The sequence below is a fragment of the Phascolarctos cinereus genome, unplaced genomic scaffold (genome assembly GCF_003287225.1).
Source record: "Phascolarctos cinereus isolate Bilbo 61053 unplaced genomic scaffold, phaCin_HiC Scaffold_2;HRSCAF=192, whole genome shotgun sequence".
Taxonomy (NCBI): domain Eukaryota; kingdom Metazoa; phylum Chordata; class Mammalia; order Diprotodontia; family Phascolarctidae; genus Phascolarctos; species Phascolarctos cinereus.
Genome location: NW_027555625.1, coordinates 262,280,680 through 262,305,782, shown reverse-complemented (window position 1 = coordinate 262,305,782; position 25,103 = coordinate 262,280,680). Strand labels below are relative to the sequence as shown.

Here is a 25,103-nt window from a genome sequence, read left to right as displayed (position 1 = left end):
CTTCCATAAGATTCCTCCCCTCCCATTGTTTCTAGCAGTTGTAACTCACAGTCACAGGCATGCTTTTTTTTTTTTGGTGCCAAAATCAACACTGGGCCATATTTGTTGACTGCTTGCTAAGTGCTAATCACTAGAACATTGGGAGAAGTGAGAGGACCTTTGAGGCTGGAGGATCAAGGGAAAGTGAGGAGGCTATCCTGGCTGGAGTCAGTGTGTTAATAAACATTTATTAAGTGCCTACTACATGCCAGGCACTGTGTTAAGTGCTAGAGGGGAGGTTTTGGGTCAGGGCTGGGGAACCTGGCCTCAAGGCCACATATGACCTTCCAGGTCCTTGAGTGGGGCCTTTTGATGGAGTCCAAGTTTTACAGAACAAATCCTTTTATTAAGGGGATTTGTTCTGTGAGGTTTGGATTCAGTCAAAGGGCCACACTTGAGGACCTAGAGGGCCACATGTAGCCTTGAGGCCGCAGGTTCCCAACCCCTGGTTTGGGTAGATGAGAACTAAGATAAGGTTGGAAAAAGAAGTAGGGACTGGATTGTGGAGCTGCATCAGCTGTTGGTGACCCATCCCCAACTTATTGCACTTCGTACTTATTTGTACATATTTTGTATATTTATATGTGTACATTTTATTTATCTAATAGAATGTAAGCTCCTTGAGGGCAGGACTTTTTTTTTTATCCCTACTACCTAGGACAGTGCTTGCCGTATTGGAAGGTCTTAATAGATGCGTATTGATTGATTGGAGCACATCTCTTGGTCCACTCTGCACAATGATACTCAATGATCCAATAATCAATAGCATGAATTTGCAAAAATACCTTCACATCCATGATCTTATTTGAAACTCAGAACTGCCCTGTGAAGTAGGAAGAACAGGGATGATTCTCCTGATCTGTAAAAACAGAGGCTTAAAGAGTCAGAGCAAGAGAGTGTGAATGACTCCCCTGTTAGGGGGGCTGTTGAGGATATTCCTGTATGAACACAACTCAAAATAATGGCATAGGAAAGACTGAGACCTCAGACTCCTGACTCCCAGCAAGAGTACACAACACCCAGTAGTGGGTGCAATCTGTCCACTTGTGTAGCCAGCCAACCAAATAACCATGGCCCCCACACTGAAGGTTCAAGGAGATTCAGTTTGCACCCTTTTTTAAAAAAAGTCTTTTTTTTTTTTTGCACACTCTGCAGAAAAATACCCAACACAGGCCACATGCACTTAGGAATGCAGTTTCTCAAACCCCCTTCCTTCTCATTCCACTTTCTGCTGGTGGGACCAGCCAAGGCCCTGTGGCTCAAGGAATCACAAATGCCTTTAGCAGCTCTGTGCACCCTTCCCCCTAAGTAAAATCCCAGTGTCGAGGAGCAAGACAGTATATGAAGTAGATGGGGAGCTATAAAGACATTTTAAAAGGGGCAATAAAAGTTTTGGGTTTCAGATCGTCTTACTGAAGAGGAGAATAACAGAGACAGGAAATTTCAGTAGCAGACACGACAAAGGTCACAGTGCTCAGACTACACCTTAGACAAAAACACCATCTTAATGAAAGCAGAGAGGACTTGCTGGCCTGGGCTCAAGTGCGCTCCCATGCCAGCCTCCCACCAGCACCAGGAGGTTACAATAGACTGTTTTGTCTACGTTGCTGTAAATGTTTATAAGGCTTCCCTGCATTTGTACTGCCGGAGGTAAGCCTCGCCCTCCTCCAGAGCTCAGCTTCCACTCCCCCTCCTAGCAGGAGGGTTGCGTCATGGGGGAGCAGGGTAGAGAGAAGGGAGGGGGGGAGAAGGGGGACCGAGGAAGGGGCAGCTGAGGGTGGGCAGAAGCAGAGCTCACGTACGCAGGGCATCCGAGTGTGGCACAACTGCTTAGTGGATGTTGGGAAGGGCAGTTTCCCTAAGCCATCCCTAGAAAATATTCAGAAGTCAGAAGGGGTGGGGTGGGGGTGGGGTGAAGCTGTTGCTAGGCTTGCTGCCCAGGGAGGGGGAGTCTGTAGTGGTAGGGGCAGAGGGTTGGGGAGTGGGGTGAGGGAGGGAGGGAGGACAGTGGAAGGAGTACTGGACATTGAGTTGAGGGACTTGAATTTGAATCCCTGCTCCTTCCCTCATCTCTTGTGTGACATTGGGCGAGGCTTTTGGGGGCCTCAGTTATCGGGTATGCAAAATGTAGAGATGGGCTCCATGCCTTTGAATGATTCTCTGAGTCCAAGATCCTATGATTTTGAAAGGGTGTTGAAGGACTTGGCCAGGGCAGGTCCAGGGAGGGGGAGATTTCAGATAAAGTAGATTGTAAATGAACAGGGTAAGGGGCTTCTTTTTTCTAATCTCCCCCAGCCGCTAGGTCAGTAGCATGCAGTAGGTTGTGCTCCTACTTGGTCATCAAGTCAGTGCTTCTAGGCTTAACTGCCCAAGAGTTCTCAAGAAGTTCTCCAGGGAGTTCTACCCTGAGCTAGGAGCCACTGTGATGGGCTGCCCTGTGCTGGTCCACATGGAGGAGGAGCTAGGAACTCAGGGTCCACGACTGTGTGGCCTTGGGTGACTTATGGCCACTCTCTGAGCCTCAGTCTCCTCATCTGTGAAATGGTCAAAATAATACTTGTGATACCCTTCTCATGGAATTGTTACTAGGAGAATGTTTTGCAGACCTTAAAGTACTACATAAATGTGATTTATTATTATCGGGTCACAGATTTAGAGCTGGAAGAAATCACAGAGGTCATCTAGTCCAATTCCTTTATTTTCCGGATGAGGAAACTGAGACCCAGAGAAGTGAGGTGACTTACCCCAGGTCACATAGATTGGACTGGGGAGTCAGGAATTATTCTTTCCCATCTTCTTTTCTATCTTCCATCTTCCAACTCCATCTTTTCTGATGGAGTTATTTTTTTCAATTGGACTGGTGATTTTGTCTGTCTAGGAGCTCCCCATAAGGAACTTTTATCAGATGATTTCACTCTCAATACAGATATGTACCTTCTCCAGTCTTAGTATGTTGCCTGGGGCACTCAGAGATTAAGTGACTTGCCCTGGGTCACACAGCCAGGATAGGTCAGAAGTGGGACTTGAACCCGGGTCTTCTTGGCTCTGAGGCCCCTCTCTATTCACCATGCTATACCATCATTTTGTGAAATAGAACTAATTGTATCTTCCCTATGGAGCTCCCACAGGGTTTTGACACAATGTCTATGGAGGCACTTGGTGAAAGCCCAAACTTTTGGACAAAGGGGAAGGAAGGGCTGTTATTCCTGTGAAGGGCTTTGGAGAGCCTGACTGAAAGAGAACTAGGTGGAGGAACCCAGGTCTCAATGGACACCAGTGTAGATCAGCGCTGCCCTAATTGTCCGTGACATATAGACCTGGCGCTTCTCCCAGGCAGTCTTCATAAATCAGTTGCTCTGGCTATAGTAAATAGTCTGTTAATGTGGGATGTTATGAGCTTTGCAGACCTCTCCGCCTCCCTCCTCAGGAGCGTCCTTCTTTGCCTCTGATTTTCCATGAGCTGCCAGGGAGCTGGGAGGCCTGGGAGAGAGCTAGCTGGAGACAAAGTGCTCAGTGTTCCAGCCAAACCAGGAGGAGGCAGGGGGGATGAAAGGGGGTGGAAGGTGTGGGGGTCGGTCGGCCCTAGGAGATGTTGTCACCTGCCTGAAGTCTCCTCCTGGTTTCATTGCCCCCACCCCACCTCCATGGTCTGTCCTTCCTCTTACAGCTCCTGGGGAAACCTACCTGTCCCTGGAAATATAATCTGTCCCAATCGCATTTCTGCCTCAGGGCATGTGTGAACGGCTCAGTTGTTCTGATATGCCTCTGTGTCTTTTGCCTCCCACACTAGACTATAAGGTCCTGGAGGGCAGGGATGGTACCTTTTTAAAAAAATTTTTATTTTGAGGGAATTGGGGTTAAGTGACTTGCCCAGGGTCACACAGCTCATAAGTGTCAAGTGTCTGGTCTGAGGCTGCATTTGAACTCAGGTCCTCCTGACTTCAGGGCCAGTGCTCTACCCACCACGCCACCTAGCTGCCCCTCAGGGATGGTATCTTATGAGATCATAGGAGCAGAGACTTAAGAGTTGGAAGGGACTTGAGAGGCCATGTAGTCCAACCTCCTCATTTTACAGATGAGGAAACTGAGGCCCAGAGAGCTTATGCAATTGTGTAAGGTCACAGAGGGAATAAGACCTGGGATTCCTAACCAGGTCTTCCGACTCCCCTGTGACCTCGTGATCACTTGACCTCTCTGGGACTCAGTTTCCTCATCTGTAAAATGAGGAAGTTGGCTTGGATGGTCTCTAAGGTCTCTTCTAACTCTAGGACAAGGACTCCAAATCCAGGGATTTCCAATACGAGATGCCTTTAGCCTCTTTCCTGCCCTGAAACCCCACCTTCTGGTCATCACTAATCCCAGGACAGTCCCCTCCCAAGAAGTCCTCCTAGTGTTCCTGGATCTTGAATATTTTCTTGGCCTGGAGGTCAGAGGTTGTTACTGCCTGCAGAGATTCCTGAACATCAGATCTTCACACAACCCCATGAAATAGGTGCTGTTATTATCCCCATTTTATAGATGAAGAAACTGAGACAGTGGTTAAGTGACTTGCCCAGAGTCACATAGCTAGAAAGGATCTGAGGCATGATTTGAACTCAGGCCTTCCTGACTCCAAATATTCTATCTACTGTTCTACCAGTTGTCTCCATAAAGCAGCTGTGGGCCCTGAAAATAAAGCTAATTACTTGTTTATCTTTTTATTCTTTTCACATCATGCCCTGAAGTCACTATGAAGTATACAAGAGAGTACTCCCTGCTGGTGGTCACTACAGTAAGCCAGGGAATACGGTCTTTCTGTGGCCTATGAAGGATCTCTGTATCCCAGTACCCAAGGGTGCTGGGTTCTAAAAAAGGCTCCCATTTCTAGAAGATTGTTGTTGCTGCTGTTGTTTTAGAGGCTTAAGTGACTTGCCCAGGGTCACATAGCTGGTAAGTGTCTGAGGCCAGATTCGTACTCAGGTCCTCCTGACTCCAGGGCTGCTTCTCTATTTACTGCCCCACCTAATTGCCCCAATTCTAGAAGCTTTCAACATATAATAGGCTTGGGATGAATTAATGTTAAGTAAGGTAAATTATCTATTGACTCAAAAAGGATTTTACATCTAGTTCTGATCTGTCTGGGAACAGGTAGAGGAAGTAAGAATACAGGAAGAATAAAAAAAAAAAGAAACACAGGGTAAGTTCTGGAATTTGCATTTTTTTTTCTACCTCTACCAGCACTTTTACTTGCTAGGTAATTGTCTTTATTTTTCCTTAACCTGGAGGCTGTGATAGATAAACTTGAGATGGCCCATGTGCTCTCTGTAATGTCTTCTGCTACACACTTGGGATGTGGCTGTTAGGTAAAGATTGGAGAGAGAGTGATAAAGGGGTGTCTGTGTGTGTGTGTGTGTGTGTGAATGTATGTGTCTATAAGTGAGCACAAGGGCATGTGGGGAAGTCAACCAGATAGAGGGGGCTCTGAATATACTCCTCCTCCTTACCTTGTAAAGGACAGGACCCAGGAAGATAAGAAGGGTTTAGGATGGTCAATGAAAAGGACCAAAGGAGTGGAAATGAGGTTTGGATGAGTCTGAACTGAGTTGAAGCCTCCTAGGGCTGGAAAGATGGAGACTGAAGACAGAGGTGGTTGCCGTCTATAAACTTGGGAAGGGCTGGAAGAGGGAGGACATTGACAATCACCAGTTCCTAGTCCTACTGCCTTAAGAGACATATGCTGAAGACCAGAACACAGGCTGTCCTGGGGGAGGAGACAGTTTCTCAGGAGAGGGGATAGGCTTTACAAATTTTAAAATGAGGTTTCAAAAGGGTTAGATTAGACAAATATTCATATAACAGAGTCCTGGGGGCAGCTGGGGGCAGGAGAGGGTTTGGAAATGTCTCCAAGCCTGGAAGGATTATGTCAGGGAGAGAGGTGATAGCTTTTCCAAACCACCTATGGTAGGATCCTGGGCTAGTGGGATTGTTTGTGGAGTTGGGAAGAGGGGGAATGCTATTAAACTGATGTTTTGTAATGCAGAAGGAGTTGTTCTGATATGGAGCCATGCTTGCTACAAAGAGGTAAGGGGGTGCCTGACTGTGCTGCCCCCAGTTATTCCAAGAGAGAGAATTATTTGGAAAGACTCAGAGAGTTTTCAGCACTCACTGCCCATCCATTAGAGAGCTATGGGGAAAGATCTGGGCATGGGCAAAGGGAACAAGGACTGTAGCTTCCAAATGAGTTGGACCCCAGGAGGGTGCCCTTGGTGCCCAGACACTTTCGTCATTAAACCACCCACCTTAGTGGATCTGGGAAAGGGATACTTGTCAACCCTAGGCTGGACACTAGGTATGGTGAGTTGGCATTGGGCTCCTGCAATTTTGGGAAAGAGCCTATGGCCTCCAACAGAGTTAGAGTGAAATAAATAAAATCATTTTGCTCCTACATCAATTCAGTCTGGAATTTCTCTCCTAGAAGCAGGGAACTCAGAGCTCATGGAACTCAGCTGGAGGAAGGGACAGGGGCCAAGGGGTGGGGTTTGGGGTCAGGAGGTAGCCGCTGAAATTAACCAACCTGGTATTGCAACAGTGGCACTACCTATTTGACTGCCCCTTCCCTTCCCAAAGGGCTCATTCAGAGACCATGGGTGCAGAAATAGAAATCTCACCAGGACCCATGGGAAAAGAGATGTCTAAATAGGAGAGATTGCCATTGACTTTGAAAAGGGAAAGGATTGTAACCAAGGATAGTTGGTAGACTCTTTTTTGACAGGAGAAGTCTTGTCTGCCTAGGATAATTTGAGTACAGTCCTGCACAGAGGCTGAGGGCTTTGATTGGCTCTGGAAAGCCAATTCTTGGCTACTATGATTTTTAAAGATGAAAGCCGTGGAAGGAAAGGGGGAAAAGCAACAGCTCTTCCCCATGGTGCCTACAACAATGCTAGGCCTACATTGAGATCTTAAATACTTGTCTGCTCAACTTGACCTGAGAGAAGAAAAGAGTAAGGGAGACAGGGAATCAGGTTCATATCTCTATAGGGGTACGTAGTCAAATGGAGGTCCGGGAAGGGTGGGAGGAAAGGCACAGTCAGATGCAAGCACAGCAGAGCGTAGAGCAGTCCAGTTTGGCAGGAGTCCCAGCATTCCCAGCTTTCTTGTTCACCTTGGGCAGCAGCAAGACAAAGGACATGGCTAGTGAACAGTGGTAGAAGCTGTGAACATAGGTGTGATCCCACTCCTTTGCAGACCCAGAGAGAAAGAAAGAAGAAAAGAGGGAAAGAGAGTCAGTTGCCTAAGCCTTAGAAAGCTCAACCTGGCATTTAAAGAATTCCTTAATCTGTCCCTATTTTTCCCATCTAGCCATCTTTTACCATTCATAATTTCCCACCTCCACACTTTTGCTCATGCACTGATGCTGCTTGGAACACTCTTTCTCACAGCCATCTTTCACTCTCTTCCTGAGTTACAACTTCCCCTATATGATGACTTCACATTCTTAGCTCTGTATACTCTCTGTGTGACCTCTACCATTCTGGGATTTAGTTTTTTGTCTTATAAAATATGGGCAACTAGGTGGCATTGTGGATAGAGTGCTGGGGCTAGAGTCAGGAAGACGCCTCTTCCTGAGTTCAAATCCATCTTCAGACACTTACCAGCTGTGTGATCCTGAGCGAGTCACCTAACCCTGTTTGCTTCAGTTCCTCACATGTAAAATGAGCAAATCACTCTAATATCTCTGCTAAGAAAATCCCAAATGGGGTCATGAGTAGTCGGACAGGACTGAACAACAATCTGTAAAATGAAGGAATTGCCTAAATGACCTATTAATTACCTTCCAGTTCTAAATCTATGATCTACTGATATTAAGATAACCCCCTCATCCTTCTGACGTATCCCTTTTACAAAAATTTTATTATTCCAGTTGACAGTGATCCCCTCTTCTCTAAGTCCTATGGCATTAATCATACTCACTGTCTACATACTGAGCATTAATCACCCAGTGCCTTATGACATTACAAGTATTTCTTTTATGTACTATTGAATGTCATATGTAACAACTCACTTGCTATTAATAACCAATGATGATTAATTGCTATTAATTGTCATTCATCTTTTATATCAAATGAAGCATAAAACAGAGCAGTGTAGGCTTGTCAGAAGTGTTGGCCACAGTCATGGAAGAGATGTAATACAAGGTCTGAGTCAGAAGAGGTTCCTTAGAGATGAAGGTCTTCCAGGTGACTCTGTATGCAAATGACAACATGCTTATTGCATCAAGCCCTGAAACATTACAGAGTCTTCTGGAAGAGGTCCATAACCACTCAAAAGAGTTTGGCCTAACTATCTTCATAAGAAAAACCAAATGAATGAACAATGTTTATTGTGCAGACTATGTGCCTTGGACAGACACTTCCAATGGAGAATGAACTGGGCCCAAATGGTCTTTGAGAAATTACAAAATACTTTTGGTGACTCCAGGTTTCTCCTTGAAATGAGTGCCCATGTTACTGTAGTAAGTCATGGAACACTTCAGTCTTTGAAGAGCTGAAACTGAGGATCAACCAAAGAGTGTCAGAGAGGCACGTGGTGAGTGTGAACAGGCTGGGATACAATACAAACAAGGAATTATGCAGGACAAGTGGTGAAAAAAGATGTCATAGAAAAAAATGTGTGATTGAAAAGCAAGATGAGTTGGTGGGGTATGACTGATGGATAAGCCATGTGTTCTGCTTGTAAGGTCAGGCGGGAGACCTTGAGAAAGGCATCCAGCATGTTGGTTGGACTTTTGGTTAGGATATGAACTTGAGTTGCACAAGATGAGTGACCACAAACAGGATGAGCCTGGTGTCATTGGAAGGAGTGCTCACATTAGGGGATCACAACCTGTTCGTACAGAGAACTTTCATCACCTCTCCTACAGTAGTAACTTGAGGGCCTAGGTAGGCACTGAAAGTGTTCTTAATCCCCATTTTATGGATGTGGAAAGTGAAGATCAGAGAAGTCTGTTTTAACATCCCCCCCCATACTTTATATCTATATTTGTGTATCGTGGATAAGCTGGGGAGATAGATGGACAATGAGTTGGGCTCACAACTGTGTAGAAGGTGAGGACAGAGGGTTGGATCAGCTTTGGAAGATTGTCCAGCACGTTCACCGTTCCCTGCTGCAGAAGCCTGTTTCTTGAACCCCAATATCCTCCCCATGATGCGAAGGGGCTGCAAAACATTGTGATCTTAGAAGTGTTCAAACTATGGATCCCTCTAAGAGCAATGGAATGGTGGATGCTGGGTTTAAGTGCCTGCATCTTGTTACTAACATTTTAAGGTGTTAGTAGTTTAAAACTGCACTAAGATTTTGGGGAGAGCTTGAATTAAAAAAAGCAGAGCATGGTTGGATCATAAGCAGATCCAGAGCTGGAAGAGACCTTAGGAGTCTAGTCCAACCCCTTCATTTGACAGAAGAGGAAACTGAGCCCTAGAATGGGTGAAGTGACCCAAATCACACAGGTAGTAAGGGGGCAGAGCAAGGAATAAAACGAAGGTGGCTTCTGTTGAAGTAAGTGGACCTTCTATGGTGGAATTATGGAAAGCCATGGACCAAAATCCCATTGGATGAGAAGGCTCGGATGGGTTTGGAATCTCTGCCACTGGAGGAAATATTCACCCCAGTGAAATTTCAGATCCATCTACATATATTAGACTTAGCCTTCTGAAGTGAAGAGTCTGGAAGAGGACTTGGAGAAAGTCCATAGAAGGTAAATGACTTTCCCAAGTCACACAGGGGCTACTTAGCAGCATAGTCTGACTAGGACCCAAAACTTGTGACTCTCAGGCTAATGCTCTTTTGCTGACACTGATATCTTGTCCCCCCAGGATTAAGAGTTCCCCGAGGACAGGGGCTGTGGCTGTCACCTCTCTGTATTCCTCCCATGGAACCTTGCACAGAGGGGCCTTACCTCAAAAAAGAAACGCAGCATCAGTGCTAATGCTCCAAAACAGAAACCAGGGCCTATCTGTTGGGTGTATACACTCTTGTCCGGGTACAGACCCTTCTTCTCTTTCATCTTTTGCAGCTGGAGAGGAAATACAGAAGTCAGTGAAGAAGCTCTGGGTGGCCTGACTCAAAACTCATCCATTCTGGGTCGCCTGGAATAAAGAGGGTCCCTTTGCCAGACTCAACAAATAACCACCTCGATGTGCCCCAAGGGGACAGCAGCCATCAGTTAAATAATAAACAAGCCACTAGGTGAAAGAACAGACTTCTTTCAACTCTCTGACTCAGATCTTTTCACTCCTTTGTTCTGTGTCCCTCCTATATTCAGATTAGGTAATAATAATTCACATTTATATAACATTTTGCAATTTGCAAAGTGCTTTCTCCACAATTATCCTGTGAGGTAGGTAGCACATGTGTTATTATCCCCATTTTACAGATGAGCAAACTGAGGCCCAAAAAAGCTAAGGGACTTGCCCAAAGTCACGCAGGTACTAAGTTTTATAGCTGGGATTCAAACCCAGGTCTCCTGACTCCAGAGTCTGGTGTTTTTTACATCTAATCTCTATTGTTTGTTAATTTCTATGGCACTTTAAGGTTTCCAGAGCTCTTTCTTTCCAAGGGAGATAGAACAAACCTTATTGTCCCTATTTAATAGATGAGGAAAATGCATCTCAGAGAAATGATGTGGCTTGCCCAGCGTCACTCAGTTAATGTGTCTGTTCTTCCTTGCCGATACACTAACATTAGTGTGAACTCCAGTTTGTCCAGCTTTCAGGTGCCCTGAGGACAGTGGACAGAGTTCTCATTTGCTTTACATCTCCTCACCACATCTAAGGATAGGAGCTGCACACCGTGGAGACAAGTCTTTCCTTAGAAATTTGTGCCTGGGCCAGGTGGGCAGGGAACTAGTTGCTTGTTTGTAAATATGGGGCCCGGGAGAGATGGAGGCAAGTGGAATAATACTTCCTTATCTGTCCAAGTCAGGAAAACCCGGGTTCTGTCTGAATTTCCATTAAAAAAACCCTAGCCAACACAACAGCTTTTGTCTTTTTCTGAGGAAGTGAGGCATAGTGGTTCGGGTCAATGGACTTGGTGTTTAAATGGATTCCAGTCTGAATCTTACTTCAGATTTACTAGCTGTTTGATCTGGGCAGAGGGTCTTTCTGGGCCTCACTTTTCCCACCTGTAAAAAGAGGATAATAAAAGTCCCTAGCTCACATGGTTGTTTCCAGGATTAATAATAATGATAATTAACATTTTGTACAGAGCTTACTACGTGCCAGACACTGTGCTAAGTGCTTAACAATTGTTATCTCATTTGAGCTTCACAACAGCCTTGGCATGTAGGTGCTATTGTTATCCCCATTTTATGGATGAGACAACGGAGGCAAACAGGTGTTAAGTGACTTTCCCAGGATCACACAGCTAGTAAGTGTCTGAAATCATATTTGAACTCAGGTTTAAAAGGATTAAAACTCAGGATTAGAAGGAGGTAACATACTCATACTTTGCAAACCTTCAAGTGCTATATGAATGTTAGCCAGTATTTTTATCATCATCATCATCATCATCATCATCATCATCATCATCATCGGGTATGGGATAAAGTATGTAAAGTGCTAGGCAGCCCTTAAATCACCATATAAATATGAGAACTATTTTAGTGCTATGTAAATGTGTGAAGTAAGCCTTTTCCATTTGGATCTACAAAGATCTACCCCAAAGACAACAAAGAAGAAGCTGACCTCCTGACAGCCTCCTGGGAGGCAGCCTTCTACTCCATGAGGCAATAGGTCAGAAGCCAATTTGGAATCATCCAATGAAATGATTGTAAAGTCACAATCACAGAAATCTAAAATCCTGGTCACAGAATTTTGGAACCCTGGAACTCTAGCATCCTAGGACAGGAAAGAAACTTCCAGAATTGTCAGGTTTAGGCTCTTGCCTTCAGACAGTTGACTGTCTTAACCACTAGGGTAGTTCTGGTCCCAGAGGTGGAGCAGAGTTACTGTCTTCAAGCACTTGGAGAGCCACTCCTTGGAAAAGGGATTAGGCTGGCTCAGATCGGCTTCAGAAGGGCAGGACTGGAGGAGCAGTGGGTGGAAACAGAGACACAAGCTTTGACTCCATCTAAGGAAAAGCTTCCTAACAATCAAAACTGTCCAAAAGTGGGCTGTCTGGGCTGATAGGGAGTTCCTTGTCACTGGAGGACTTCAGGCTGGGGCTAGATCACTATTCGTGTAAGAAAGATATATTGGAGTAGGGATTCTTGTTCTGATACACTTTTGGCTAGACAACTTCTGGAGTCCCTTCCAAGCCAGAGATTTTGTGATTCTTTGGTTTATCTGAATGTTTTCTATCTAGTGACTGGGACTCCATAGCTTCCCTTGGTTGCTTGCTGCAATGCTTTTTCTCTTTATGTTAAGACACTGGTTTGGACAGCATAGAATAGTCTTACCAGAATATTCTTTCAATTTTTTCCATGGCCTTAGAGACAAGCAGAAGAGCTTCACTTAAAACTCACCAGTCTCAATTTACACCTTCCTTTCCATCTAATATAAGTTTTCCTCACCCAGCCCCCCCTTTTTGGGAGGCAATGGGGTGAAGTGACTTGCCCAGGGTCACACAGCTAGTAAGTGTCTGAGGCTGGATTTCAGTTCAGGTCTGCTGACTCCATGGCAGGTGCTCTATCCACTGCACCACTAGCTGCCCTCTCCCTTTGTTTTTAATAGGCCAATATATCAAATAATCAGTGACACAACCATTCCCCAATATTTTTCTTTATGTGAACTAAGTTCTATGATTCTACATAATGTATATCCTTTTTTGTTCTTCTATAATGACCTACTTAAAAGTTCTATTTAATGTAATAGATGATATAAAGTGTCTCATGCTTGGAGTATACTTCCTTCTCAATCCTGCCTCTTCAGGAACTTTCTCTCCTTTCACGGTCCCTCTCAGGGGGTATCTTCTCCATGAAACTCTTCCCTGGCCTTTACTGTATTCCATCCCCTCAATGCCCCAGTAGCTGTAAGTTCCTTAAGGGCAGATGTTTCATTTTCATCCTTGTATCCCTAGTTTCTGGCCCAGTGTCTTTGTACATAGTAAATACTTAATGAATGCTGGTTGAACAAAAGCCACCCACAAAATCTTGTCTAACTGAATTGAGCAAAGGGATTGGTTTGTGCATTGCCTCCTCTTTTCATCCCTGCCCGTCCTCCAATAGATAGATGAGTGAGAAGTGAGATGGATTGAAGATGGACGGATCAAATCTCACCTCCTCTGGGAGGGACAGGGAAGGGTCAATGACAACTCCAAGATTACAACAAACATGTACTTACCTATCAACCTACCAGCCTACCAGTGGTAGGCTAGGTGAAACAGATAGGTCATGAATGGGATGAAACAGATAAAGCACAGTGAAACAAACACTGGTGAAATAAAGAACGGGCTTACTGAGAGCTCTAGGACATGGTCCAGTGGGGAGAGCATCAGACCACCCACGTAAACTGGGGTAAGTGATTATGCCCTCTTGGGCATCTGTCTCCTCATCTGTAAGATAAAGGGGTTTATTTGACCTCTAAGGCCCTGTACTTCCCATAGATCTATGATCCTATGAATTCCTGGGCTCGATGAGACCCTCCAGTTGCTTTCTTTATTCTTAGGCTCAGTTTCCCTAGGTGGTGTCCACACCTCCGGTTGTCTCTTCACCCTCTGACAGGGGGAGAAAGGGAAGCAGAAAACCTTTTACTTGCAATGGACCTTAGAGTTAACAATAACATCAGATATTTATACAGCATTTTAAGGTTTACAAAACATTTTATGTACACGATTTCATTTGATTTTCAAAATAACCCTTCAAAACAAGTGATGTTATTATCATCCCCATTTTACAGATGAAGTAACTTAGGCTGCGAAAGGTTGTATTTCAGTTCACTAGTTATTAAGTATCTGGGGCAAGATTTAAACCCAGGCTCTTCTAAATCTAAATCCAGTCCACTTTCTATTACTCCATGCTGTCCCTCAGTAATTGCCACCGAACCTATACCTGTGGTGCTTGCTGGTCCCAAGCCTCTAGCAACTGGGGGAATGGCCTTTAGAGAACAGTTAAGCCCTGAGGGTCTGGTGCCCTTTCTCTAGAAACCAACTCCCCCTCTGAGATTGAATTCCTTCCTAAATGGGCCAGAAGGTGCTATTTAAATTAGGAATGTGGCCAATTTGCTTTGGCCTTCCCCCCAAGGGGAACAGCTAGGTGGCATAGTGGATAGAGCACTGGGTCTGGGACTGGAGTCAGGAAGAGTTCACTAGCCTGACACTTAGCAGCTGTGTGACCTCGGGCATCTCTCAGTTTCTTAAGTAGTGAAATGGGGATAAATGCACCTACCTCACAAGATTGCTGTGATGATCCAATGATATGTTTTTAAAGCACTTAGCATAGTGCCTGGCACATGGTAGGCATTTAACGAATGCTTCTTCCTTTCTTTCCCTCCCTGCCCCCCTTTATTGCTATTGCTGAGTCCACTTGACCAGGGAGAAGAAAGTCTGTGTGGTATTCCACTCAGGCTTTAATGAGTAGATACCGTTCTACCTAATTATAATTCAGAAGCGGATTCATACCAAACTTCTCTGAGTATAATTACTCAATGTCTAGTTGGGGGAGTGAGGAGGGAAATCCACCAGGACTGAATCAGGAGAGAATTATCCCATTTCCGGCTTGGGGTGAGCTGTTTTTATCGTAAACAGAGACTTGGAATTCAGTGATTATCTCTGGAAGCCAGCATTGTTTATGCATTCCAGAATGTTAATTAATAAGGCATGCTATTGCATCACCCCAACAAGTCTCTCCTCCCCAAGGCAGGAAATTTAGAGGCACTGCCTTGGGTCACCCCAAGTAACATCAATTCAAATTGCTAAACTAGATCAAGAAAGAATAACCTCTTCCCCAACCCTCCTCCTTTGGAAGAGCATTCAAAAGAGTCAAGATATTTGAATTCAAGGTCTGGCTTTGCCACAATATAGATGTGTGATTTTCTTCAAGTAGCTTCATCTCTCTGTGCCTCATTGTCCAAATAGGGAAAAGAAATCCTGATCCCTTTTACTGTGCGGTCTATGAAGATAAAGCAGATGAATGTATTTTTGAAAACCCACTACCTACACTTCATCCCCCTACCTCAGATCCTTGACTTGAGCCATCTCTGGTGTTCACAGCCCAGCCTTATGACTTACTCTACCCTGGCCCTCCTCTCAACACCCCGAGCGCAAGCTTCTCCTCTTCCAGAAAGCCTTCAATATGAACTCATTCTTCAAGATACTGCCACACTTCTGAGTCAGGGACTAAGGTGGGCAGTGGATGCAGAAATAGCAATGAAATCATTGGACTTAGAGAGAAGTTGTAACTACAATACCAGACACAGCTATAGCCAGCGTCAGTCAGGAAAAAAAAGTTAGAATCAGCATTGAAAGCCAGAGCCACAGGTCAAAGGAATCTTAGGACATTGCTGCTGAAAGGCACCTTGGAATGAATGTAGAAAGTCAGAGTTGGAAAGGACCTTAGAACACTCAATATCAGAGCTGGAAAGGACTTTGAAACACAGAATGTCAGAGTTGGAAGAGACCTTGGAACACAGGATGTCAGAGCTGGAAGAGATTTTAGACCACAGAACGTCAGAGTTGGAAGGGAGCTTAGATACTTTCAACTCCCATTTCAGAAAAGAGGAAACTGAGGGCCTGAGGTTAAGAGACTCCCCAAAGTCAGACTGCTAATGAGTAATAGAGTCCAGACTGTAATAGGCCAAGGTTTCTTCCATAGTTACCTCTCAGGAAGACCCAGTTACTAGGACTTTTCAGAACAAGGAGGCAACTAGAAAAGCTGAGATAAAGCTGGCCAGAATCTCAGTTCTTCCCTGTCTGGTAAAGAAACTCAGCCAATCACCTGGGAGACCCAGATGTAGGTCATCACATTGCTTTGTCCTTAACAGGTGAGGGCCCACAACTGGCCTCCAAAGCCTGACACTTTCCCAATTAGCTACTCCCTCTGTCAGTATTTCAAGATGCCTAGAGTGATGGAAGAAACATAGACTCAATTACACAAAATGTCAGAATGGGAAGGAACCTCAGAAATCATCTATTCCAACCCCCTCATTTTGTAGGTGGGGAAACTGAAGTCATGAGAAGAGTGGGCTCAAGGTCACAGAACTAGACAAATATAGTTGTAATAATAATAGCTAGCATTTTTATGTAGCACTTTAAGGTATGCAAGGTGTTTTGCAAGTATTATCTTATCTTATCATTTTTGATCACTCACCCACTTTGCTGTAATGATGAGGACAGCTGTGCCAATAGGCCCCGAATACACCCCATAGCCCCATCGGTCTTGGTAGATCCTTACGGCAATGGTCAACACTCCAAACATCACAAAGGTTGACCTTTTTGGTTCATCAAATTCTGCCAGTGCTGGAAAGGGAGGGAAGGGCACAGAAATCAGAGATTAGAGTTCACTTGGACTCAAAGGAGACTTCTAATTTCATTATCGTTATCTTGAGAAGGCATTTCTTTGAGGAATCAGAATGTCAGCTGGAAGGAACCTTAGAACATAGAAAGTTAGAGTTGGGAGGGATCTTAGAACATATTATGTTATAATTAGAAGGGACCTTAGGACATAAAATATCAGAACTGGAAGAGATTTTGGAACATGGAAGGTGAGAGCTAGAAAAGACCTTGAAACACAGGATATTAGAGATGGAAAGAACTTTAGAATATAGAAGATTGGAACTAGAAGGGACCTTAGGACATAGAAGATCAGATCTGGAAGGGACCTTAGACTATGGAATCTCAGAGCTGGAAGGGACCTTATAATATAGTATCAAAGATGTAGAGGTGGACAGGACCTTGAAACACAGAATGTTAGAGCTAGAAGGACCTTTAGACATGCTTTTTCTATTAATCTATCTATTGTATATGTTTGTGTATATGTATATGTATATGTATATGTATATGTATATGTATATGTATATGTATATGTATATGTATATGTATATGTATATGTACACGTATATATGGACACATATACATGCACACAACCATTCACACACATACACGAGAGGCGATCTACTGCAGTGAATAGTGAACTGGCCTTCTCTTGGAGTTAGGAAGACCTGAGTTCAAGCCTTGTCTCTGACATATAGTAGCTGTGTGGCTCTAAAGTGCTTTAAAATTATTTTTCTAATATGGATTAAGCATTGACTTTGCAATGGGAAGTGGGAATGGAAGGCAGGAAGGCATGCATAAAGTTGGGAAAAGAGGATGTCATGTGGCCTTCCATGCCCCCTGTAAGTTAGTAGGCTGACTTGCTCAGGAGTGGATAGGTGGGTTTGTGAACGGCTGGGATAAAGGAGGCTGGCACTCACCCATTAATGACACCCACATACTCAATGCTGTCCCATAGATGCTGAAATACTCCAGTATGTCGTAGCGCATGAAACATAGCACTGATAAGCCTGGCCCATTACACGCGTGGTATATCTAGCAGAAAACACAGAAGTGTATTATACAAAGGACTGACAGTCACTTGGGATGAATCAACTTTCCCAGAATTGGTTTAGTCCATTTTTAGGAGGCCAGTGAGCAGATGGAAGGAGTATATTTTTGGTCAGGGTTTGCCTAAAATAATAATAAATAATCCCTTATTCATTTTTCAACACTTGCTAGTTTACAAAGAGCTGTCCCACCTAACAGATTCTTAAGGTAGCCCTGCAAGGGAGGCCAGGCAGGGATCGTTCTCTCCATTTTACAGGTGAGAAAAATGAGGCAAAGAAATGAAAGAAGAAAAACAGGGATAGAGCAGGGATGGGGAGCCTGCGGCCTTGAGGTCACATGTGGCCTTCTAGGTCCTTAGTGTAAGTTTTACAGAACAAATCCTTTTATTAAGGGGATTTGTACCATGAAGTTTGGATTCAGTCAAAGGGCCTCACTTGAGGACCTAGAGGGCTACATGTGGCCTCGAGGCCTCAGGTTCCCCACACCTGAGATACAGACTAAACCTGGGTTTTCATTGATATAAGGAATTCCCAAGTATGGAAACTCCCTCTACCAGTGCAGGTTGGCACCTTTATTGCAGCCTATAATCTTAGTTGCCTAGAGTACCGGGAAGTTAAGTTACTTGGCCAGGATCACATAGTCATTAGGTATCAGGGGAAAGACGAAGAAGGAAAAGAAGAAAAGAGGAAAGGAAGGAAAAGAAAGGAAAAAAAAGCTAACATCTATTGAGCAAATCTCCTGGCAACGGAAACCTGTATTTTTTGGGGAAAAGTGAGATAGGTATGTCCATTAATGCCAAAACACTCTTGTTCAAGGAGGACAGTTGCTTCTTCTACTCTGCAGATTGAGGTGGCAGGGATAAGAAGACTTGATGCAGACCACAACAGCAGCTGTTGGGTCCGGACCCCATCCCTCCCCTTCCCCCTCAATGGCTCTGAGCCCAGGCTCTGAAAAGGAGCAGGGTGGGGAATCAGCTGTCCCCTGATTGCCTTCACCTTCAGAGGCTGTACTTTAGCTCCTGGGGTTGACTCTGAGCAGGAGGGAGCCGGCAGTTTAATGGAATGAGTCCTCACTCAGTAATCAGGAGGTCTGGATTTTAGTCCCAATTTTTCCCCTGCCATTTTGCTTCAAAGCAAAATGAGGTCCAGGACTGAATTTCTTCATCTGTCAAAAATGGGCATAAGAATTACTTGCCTTATCAACCTCCCGGGAAGTTTGTAAACAGCCAGTAGATGTGTTACAACATCATCAAAGAAAATGTAAGGGATGACAGTCATTGCTCCCTGCTTAAGAACACTCAGAGATTCTTAACCTAGGATCTATAGGATTGACGCTAAAAAATTCAATAACTGAATGCCACTGTAGTCTTTGTAAGCCCATGTATTTTATTTCATACATTTAAAAAAATTCTGAGAAGAGTTCCATAGCTCTCTCCAGCCTGTCAAAGGGGCTGATAACACAAAAAAAGGTTAAGAAATCCTGCTAAAACATTCAGGCCCAGACCCATGACTGAAATGAAGATCTGAGGGCCACTCCTAAATCCTTCGGTCTAAGGAAGAGGAACAAAAGGTTAAAGGTCAGAAATTCCAGGAGAACTTGGCCCTCAAAGGAATTGGCATAAGCAATGCCATGACCCATAAAGTAAAATTGTGTATATAGATACATTCACACATGGATTTCTTGGCATCTACCTGGATTCAGGCACATATGTGCAATGCACATATATGGGTATCAATGGGAATACAATATAGACATATACACACATGTATATGTATGTATACATGTATGCACACATATGCATGTGTGTGTGTGTCTCTGCTGGTTGAATCTGAGTGGAACCTTTCCATCTCCTAAACAAATGTCTCGTGGGGAGTTTGCTAGTTACTGAAGGACAGGTTTGATAGTAGATGAGTAAGGTAAAAGGCAGATGATTCAGAGACCTTTTACAAATCATGGGAACCGCCTCCCAGAAGGAGAAATGGAGAGACTAACAGAGAGACAGAGGGACCTAAATACACAAGAGAAAAAGAACTTTGGACAGAAGGATAAAAACAGAAAGACAACCTCAGATGGAGAAACACACACACACACACACACACACACACATACACACATACACTGAGGAAGTCTTAGACTCATAGAATATGAAAGGAGCTGAGGAATTACCTAAGCTAACCACATTTGATAGAGGGGAAGTATAAGAAGGGGAGTGATTTGCTCAAGGTCACACAATGAGTTAGTGGCAGAGCTGGTACCAGAGCTCAGCTCTTCTAATTCCCAGGCTCAGGGCTCTTTCCATTCAACCACACACTGCCTCCAAATGATATATCCTATTGCCTGCCAACCAGGTACTTTAAGGTGGGGAAAGCAATAGGAGAGAGGATTCCCATACCAATTCCATCCTTACCGCTATGAAGAACATGGTGAAGAGGTAGACCATGGCTTCCATGTGGAACCTCCTCTTGGCAGCGATGCTGATGGTGGGGAGGAAGGCGAGGCTGCTGATTGTGGGGAGAAGCAACTTGGTAACAAGGGTCCCCATAGTCCTGCACCAATGGACAATGTTCAATTCAGTCAAAACCCTCTCTTCTACCCACCAAAAATTCAGGAAAGGGAGCAAGAAGAGAAAGAGAGAGGGCAGAAGGGATAGCTGAAAGCTCTCGATCAGCTTGGTCCCTGAGAAAGCTGGGCTCACAGCTGTGACCAAAGACCACACCAAGTTTAAATGTCCATGGAGGAGGGAGCAATGTCAGTTCAGATGGCTGGCAACACATGGAGGGGTTAACAGCTGATGGGTGGCTTGATGGGGGTATTTGTTTTTTCTTTTTTGGGAGAGGCCAGAGCTGAGGTTCAGACACTGTCATCTTTCTTTCCTCCTCAGCCTTGGTGCTCACTCATTTTCCATCTTTTACCACTGTTCTTTCTTTTCTTTTTTCATTGTGGTCTATAGCTAGAATCCATTTCCCTGCTTTGTCCCAGAGATTTACAGGTTGGATCATTCACCCTTTGGGATCCCTTTTAACCTCTGAGATTCTCTGAATCTGTTTCTGTGGTCTCATCTCAATGTGGGTACGATGAGTACTAATGGATGCCAGTTCAGATGCTTCCTCTTTATGAAGTCTTCTCCTCTGTATTCTGCTCGTTATTTTATTCCTCTTTTATGACCTTTATCACATGCTTCTTTGTCTCTGTGTCCTGTCCTCTACAAACCTATATATTTTTGAGGGCAGGGATAGTGACATTTATTTTTGTATACATAGACCCTCTTATACTTTGATCTGATCATGTTACTCTTCTGTCCAAAACTTTGCACAGACTTTCTATTGCCTACTAAGCAAAGCTTCTCTTGCTGACATTCAGGACCCTCCACAATCTGGTGTCACCCTTTTCTACTTTTATTTCATATTATCCTCCTCCATGCTTTCTATGTTCCAGCCAAAGTGAGTACTCTACACCTGCTGGAACATAGGCTGGTCTTACACATCTCTGAATTTTTTTTCTTTATGCCCAGAATGCCCTCCTCTTCTTTTTCACTTGTTGAGTTCCTGCCATCCTTCAAAGTTCAATTCAAATGCCACCTTCCTTATTCAGCCTTCATTGATTTATACTACCCCTGGTCAATTAACAGCCTTCCCCCTCAGACTCCATAATGTACTTCACTTTATAAGTTTCTTTTTAAAAAAAAATCTAATCCTCTATTTATTAGTACATTTTACTTTTATGCCACCTTAATTTCCAAATATATCTTTCCCCTAGGCAGTGAGCCATTCTTTGTAGCAAAGATTTTTTTTTTTAAAAGCAGGGGGGTGGGGGGAAGTTCAGCAAAATTGACACATCAACTATATCTGATAGTATATGTCATATTCCACATCTATAATCCCCCTTCTCTGCAAAGCAGAGAAGGAGCTGCACTTTCTCAGCTGTTCTCCAGTGTTAGGCATGGTCATTATAATTACATAGCATTCAATCTTACTTGATCTTTTGTCCTTTCCTTTACATTATTGCAGTCATTGTGTATATTGTTTTCCTAGTTCTGCTTATTTTATTCCTAATCAGTTCACATGAATATTCCTATGTTTTTCTGAATTCTTCATATTCATGATTTCTTACAGTATGGAAATATTCCATTACTTTCATGTACCAATATTTGTTTAGTCACTCTCTAATTGATGGGCATCTACTTTGCTTCCATTTCTTTGCTACTACAAAGATAAATGCTGCTCTGAATATTTTGGTGTATGTGAGATCTTGCTTTGTGCTTTATTTCTTTAATTATTTTTGGTTTTGTTTTTTTATCTCTATGGGATATAAATCTAGTACTGAGATCCTTGGATTAAAAATGATGAACATTTTGATCATTTTTTTTGTTTAGCATAATTCCAAATTGTTTGACAATCGGTTGAACCAATTCACAGATCCACCAACATTGTATTAGCTGGCCTATCTTCCCATAGCCCCTTCCATACTGACCATTTCTATCTTTGGGATTTGCTGAGTGTGAGGTGAAATCGTGGCGCTGTTTTGATATGCATTTCTCTTATTATTAGTTATTTGTAGTTCATATAGTTAACAGCCTGGATCTTTCTCAAGTTTTATCTTTGACCAGCTTTACAACTTACTTTCTTTCTTTCTTTCTTTCTTTCTTTCTTTCTTTCTTTCTTTCTTTCTTTCTTTCTTTCTCTTCTTTCTTTCTCTCTTTCTTTCTTTCTTTCTTTCTTGGCAATGGGGGTTAAGTGACTTGTCCAGGGTCACACAGCTAGTAAGTGTCAAGTGTTTGGTCTGAGGCCGTATTTGAACTCAGGTCCTCCTGACTCCAGGGCCGGTGCTCTATCCACTGCGCCACCTAGCTGCCCCTTTACAACTTTCTAATGCACTTACCATGTAATATAGTTATCCATGGTCGTCTGAGTTGTGGCCTCATTCCCCTCCTAGACAGCAAGCTCCCTGAGGTGAAGGAATGTGTCTTTTTCGAACCTTTCCATTTCCCTCGGAGCCTAGCACAGTGCTCTACATATAGGCGATGTACACAGCTGATAAGTGTTTCTTCTATAGCTACATTATATTTCCCATAGCATTTAACACAGGGCCCTGAAGCAGTAGGTGCTTAAAAGATGTTTGTTTAGATGGATTAATGAATGGAAGCGAGGAATAAAAAACCAGCTTCCTTCTTCCTTTTCTTCCTTTCTTTCTCCAGGATCCAGCAGAGGCCATGAGGTCCAGTTTATGATTTCTTGAACTGTGGATGCAAGGTTTTAATTAGGGACTCATTCATTTGCATAATTATTGGGTACCAACAATAGGCCTACCACTAGGATTAGTATTGTGGATGATACAAAAAAAAGATAAAATGAGAAAATGCCCATAAAGCATTTCACAAACCTTCAAGTGCTATATAAATGTCAGCTATTATTATTATTGTTATTAATGATCACATGATCCTTGCCCTCAGGGAGCTTACAATCTAAATGAAACCAGAGAGGGAATAATACCAGACAATGTGTTAAGCTGACTTTAACCAAGTGCTGAACTAAGGGATAAGCCCTAAATTCTATGGACAGTCAGGAAAGGTAAGGATTCGTTTCACTGGCTGGAACTGATGAGAAAGTTTCATGCTGCCAGACACTGAACAAGGTGGGGGGGGGAGTGGGATTGATAGAGAGGAAGTTGTAGGGAGGGTGATACAGGTGGGGGAAATAGTGTGAGCAATAGTATGGAGGTCTACTGGCCTGGGGCAGAGGATAGGGGTAATCAGAAATCAGGAGGGGATTAGAATGGGGTGTGCCTTTAGTATCAGCATAAAGAGATAATAGCAGGGTATTCATGTCCTCCCTCCTATCACCTTTTTCGGTCCTATATAAGTAGGGATGTGCTGCTCATTGTTTAACAACTGGCTTTCTGGAAAAAAAAAGTTTCCATAATACACTTTTAACTTTAATCTGCATTATTAACACTTTCTCCATCACTTTCTGAAGTCAGATAATTAACAAAACAATAAATCAAACTCTGATTTGTAGTGTCTGCTGATTTCCAACACATAGACGTTCATAATAAAAATTTAACAGTAGACTCCAGTGTACCCCTATATATAAGCCAGTAACGTTAGTGGCTCCCTATTAAAACCCTTCAAAATTTGGCTTTAACTTTTTTTTTTATCTTGCATTTATTTGTGTAAAGAGCCCCATGGGTAGTAAGGGTCCACATGTAGCTATCTTCCCATATGTAGGATGGGGGTGTTGTGTGGCTCTAAGGGAGGCAGAATAGATATCTCTAGCTTCTTTTCTCTCCACTCTTCTCTAAGGGAAACTTTAATTCCTGCCAGAAGGGGAAACAACAAATTGGGGCCAGAGGCCACTCTGCTCTCCTCAGTGTGAGGGTGTACCAGGTTAAAAGCATATCTATCTGCTCCTTTAAATATTGTTAGTCTAGGGTGTGATCAGGTTCAGTCTAAATTCTGATTTCAGTTTCTCATTATTGGAGGAAAAGGGACGCCAAGCTCTATAACCAAGGCTTGACCCCTTTCCTACCTAATACCAAATCCATGAAGAACATACAATGAATAGCAAAGAAACCCATTTATTCAAACCATAGCAAAACAGAAATCGTAGAAGATATACATAGGATAATATATACCAGAAACATGGAGGGAGGGAGCTCTCCCACTGGGGGTAAGAGAGAGAAAGAGAAAGACACAGAGAGAGAGAGAGAGAGAGAGAGAGAGAGAGAGAGAGAGAGAGAGAGAGAGAGAGAGAGAGAGAGAGAGAGAATCCTAGATCTCACCCAAGGGGAAACTCGCCAAAGTCTCTAGTGTAGCAAGTAAGTTGGGGATAGGGTCATAATGGAGACTGCCAGCTCCTCCAATGTCTTTCCAGAGTCTTTTCCTTCAGCAACCAGAAGTGAGTTGGGCTTTTCCACCTTGCCTCTTGAAGTTGGAAGCCAGAAGTGTGGGAAGTGACTGCAGGGCCCCAGGTAACTGGAAATTTGAAGAATCCTGCAGGAGTTGGAAGAAGGCTAGAGCTCTCATGCAGGGCAGGGCAGGGCAGGGCATTCACCACCAATGAGGAAGGAGCCCTATACCAATGGACTTTGGAACTAATGTCACACTTATCTTCTACATCACTGGTTCTTTTTTTAATTCTTTAATGTCACTGGTTCTTAGACTTTTTTTTTCTCATGATGCAATGTGCTTTGCTGTGAGGAATTATAGTATACTGAATATTTAAGTTGGCAGCACTACAATACTGGAGACTCACATGCGCAGTTTTCTTATTTAAGAGCAATTATTTTTGCTTGGGTTCTTTTTGAGTTCAAGATCTAAGATGTTTTGAGGTTAATGCATACATGTAAAATGCATATTTTGTTTATTTTGCAAATATTATGCCTCCCATACTCTGTATGCTAGGTAAGTGACATTTATATTACATGAAATTATTTATAAATTTTCTTTTATCTGTAGTAACATAATGTCCAAAATTTCCTGGCACACTTAGTGAAACTTGCCTTGGCTGACTTTTTGAGAGCCATTGATCTATATGTATCCCCTAGTAGAATATCAG

At 43.5% G+C, this 25,103-nt stretch overlaps 1 protein-coding gene across 3 annotated transcripts in view; it reads right to left on the bottom strand.

The window, feature by feature from the left end:
* Positions 1-5,216: 5,216 nt before the first annotated feature.
* MYMK (myomaker, myoblast fusion factor) overlaps positions 5,217-25,103 on the bottom strand; it is a 29,137-nt gene continuing 9,250 nt past the window's right edge. Inside the window, exons 2-6 of one of the 3 annotated variants that reach the window (XM_020981960.2) lie at positions 19,958-20,096; positions 17,421-17,535; positions 16,319-16,467; positions 9,974-10,090; positions 5,217-7,255 (exon numbers count right to left, since the gene is read on the bottom strand). In XM_020981960.2, coding sequence (XP_020837619.1) covers positions 7,106-7,255; positions 9,974-10,090; positions 16,319-16,467; positions 17,421-17,535; positions 19,958-20,096 — 670 coding nt within the window. In that variant the 3' untranslated portion in view covers positions 5,217-7,105. Of the gene's footprint in view, positions 7,256-7,904; positions 8,262-8,282; positions 9,234-9,973; positions 10,091-16,318; positions 16,468-17,420; positions 17,536-19,957; positions 20,097-25,103 lie in introns of those variants that run through there. The other 2 variants (XM_020981961.2, XM_078149970.1) reach the window with 2 other exon arrangements.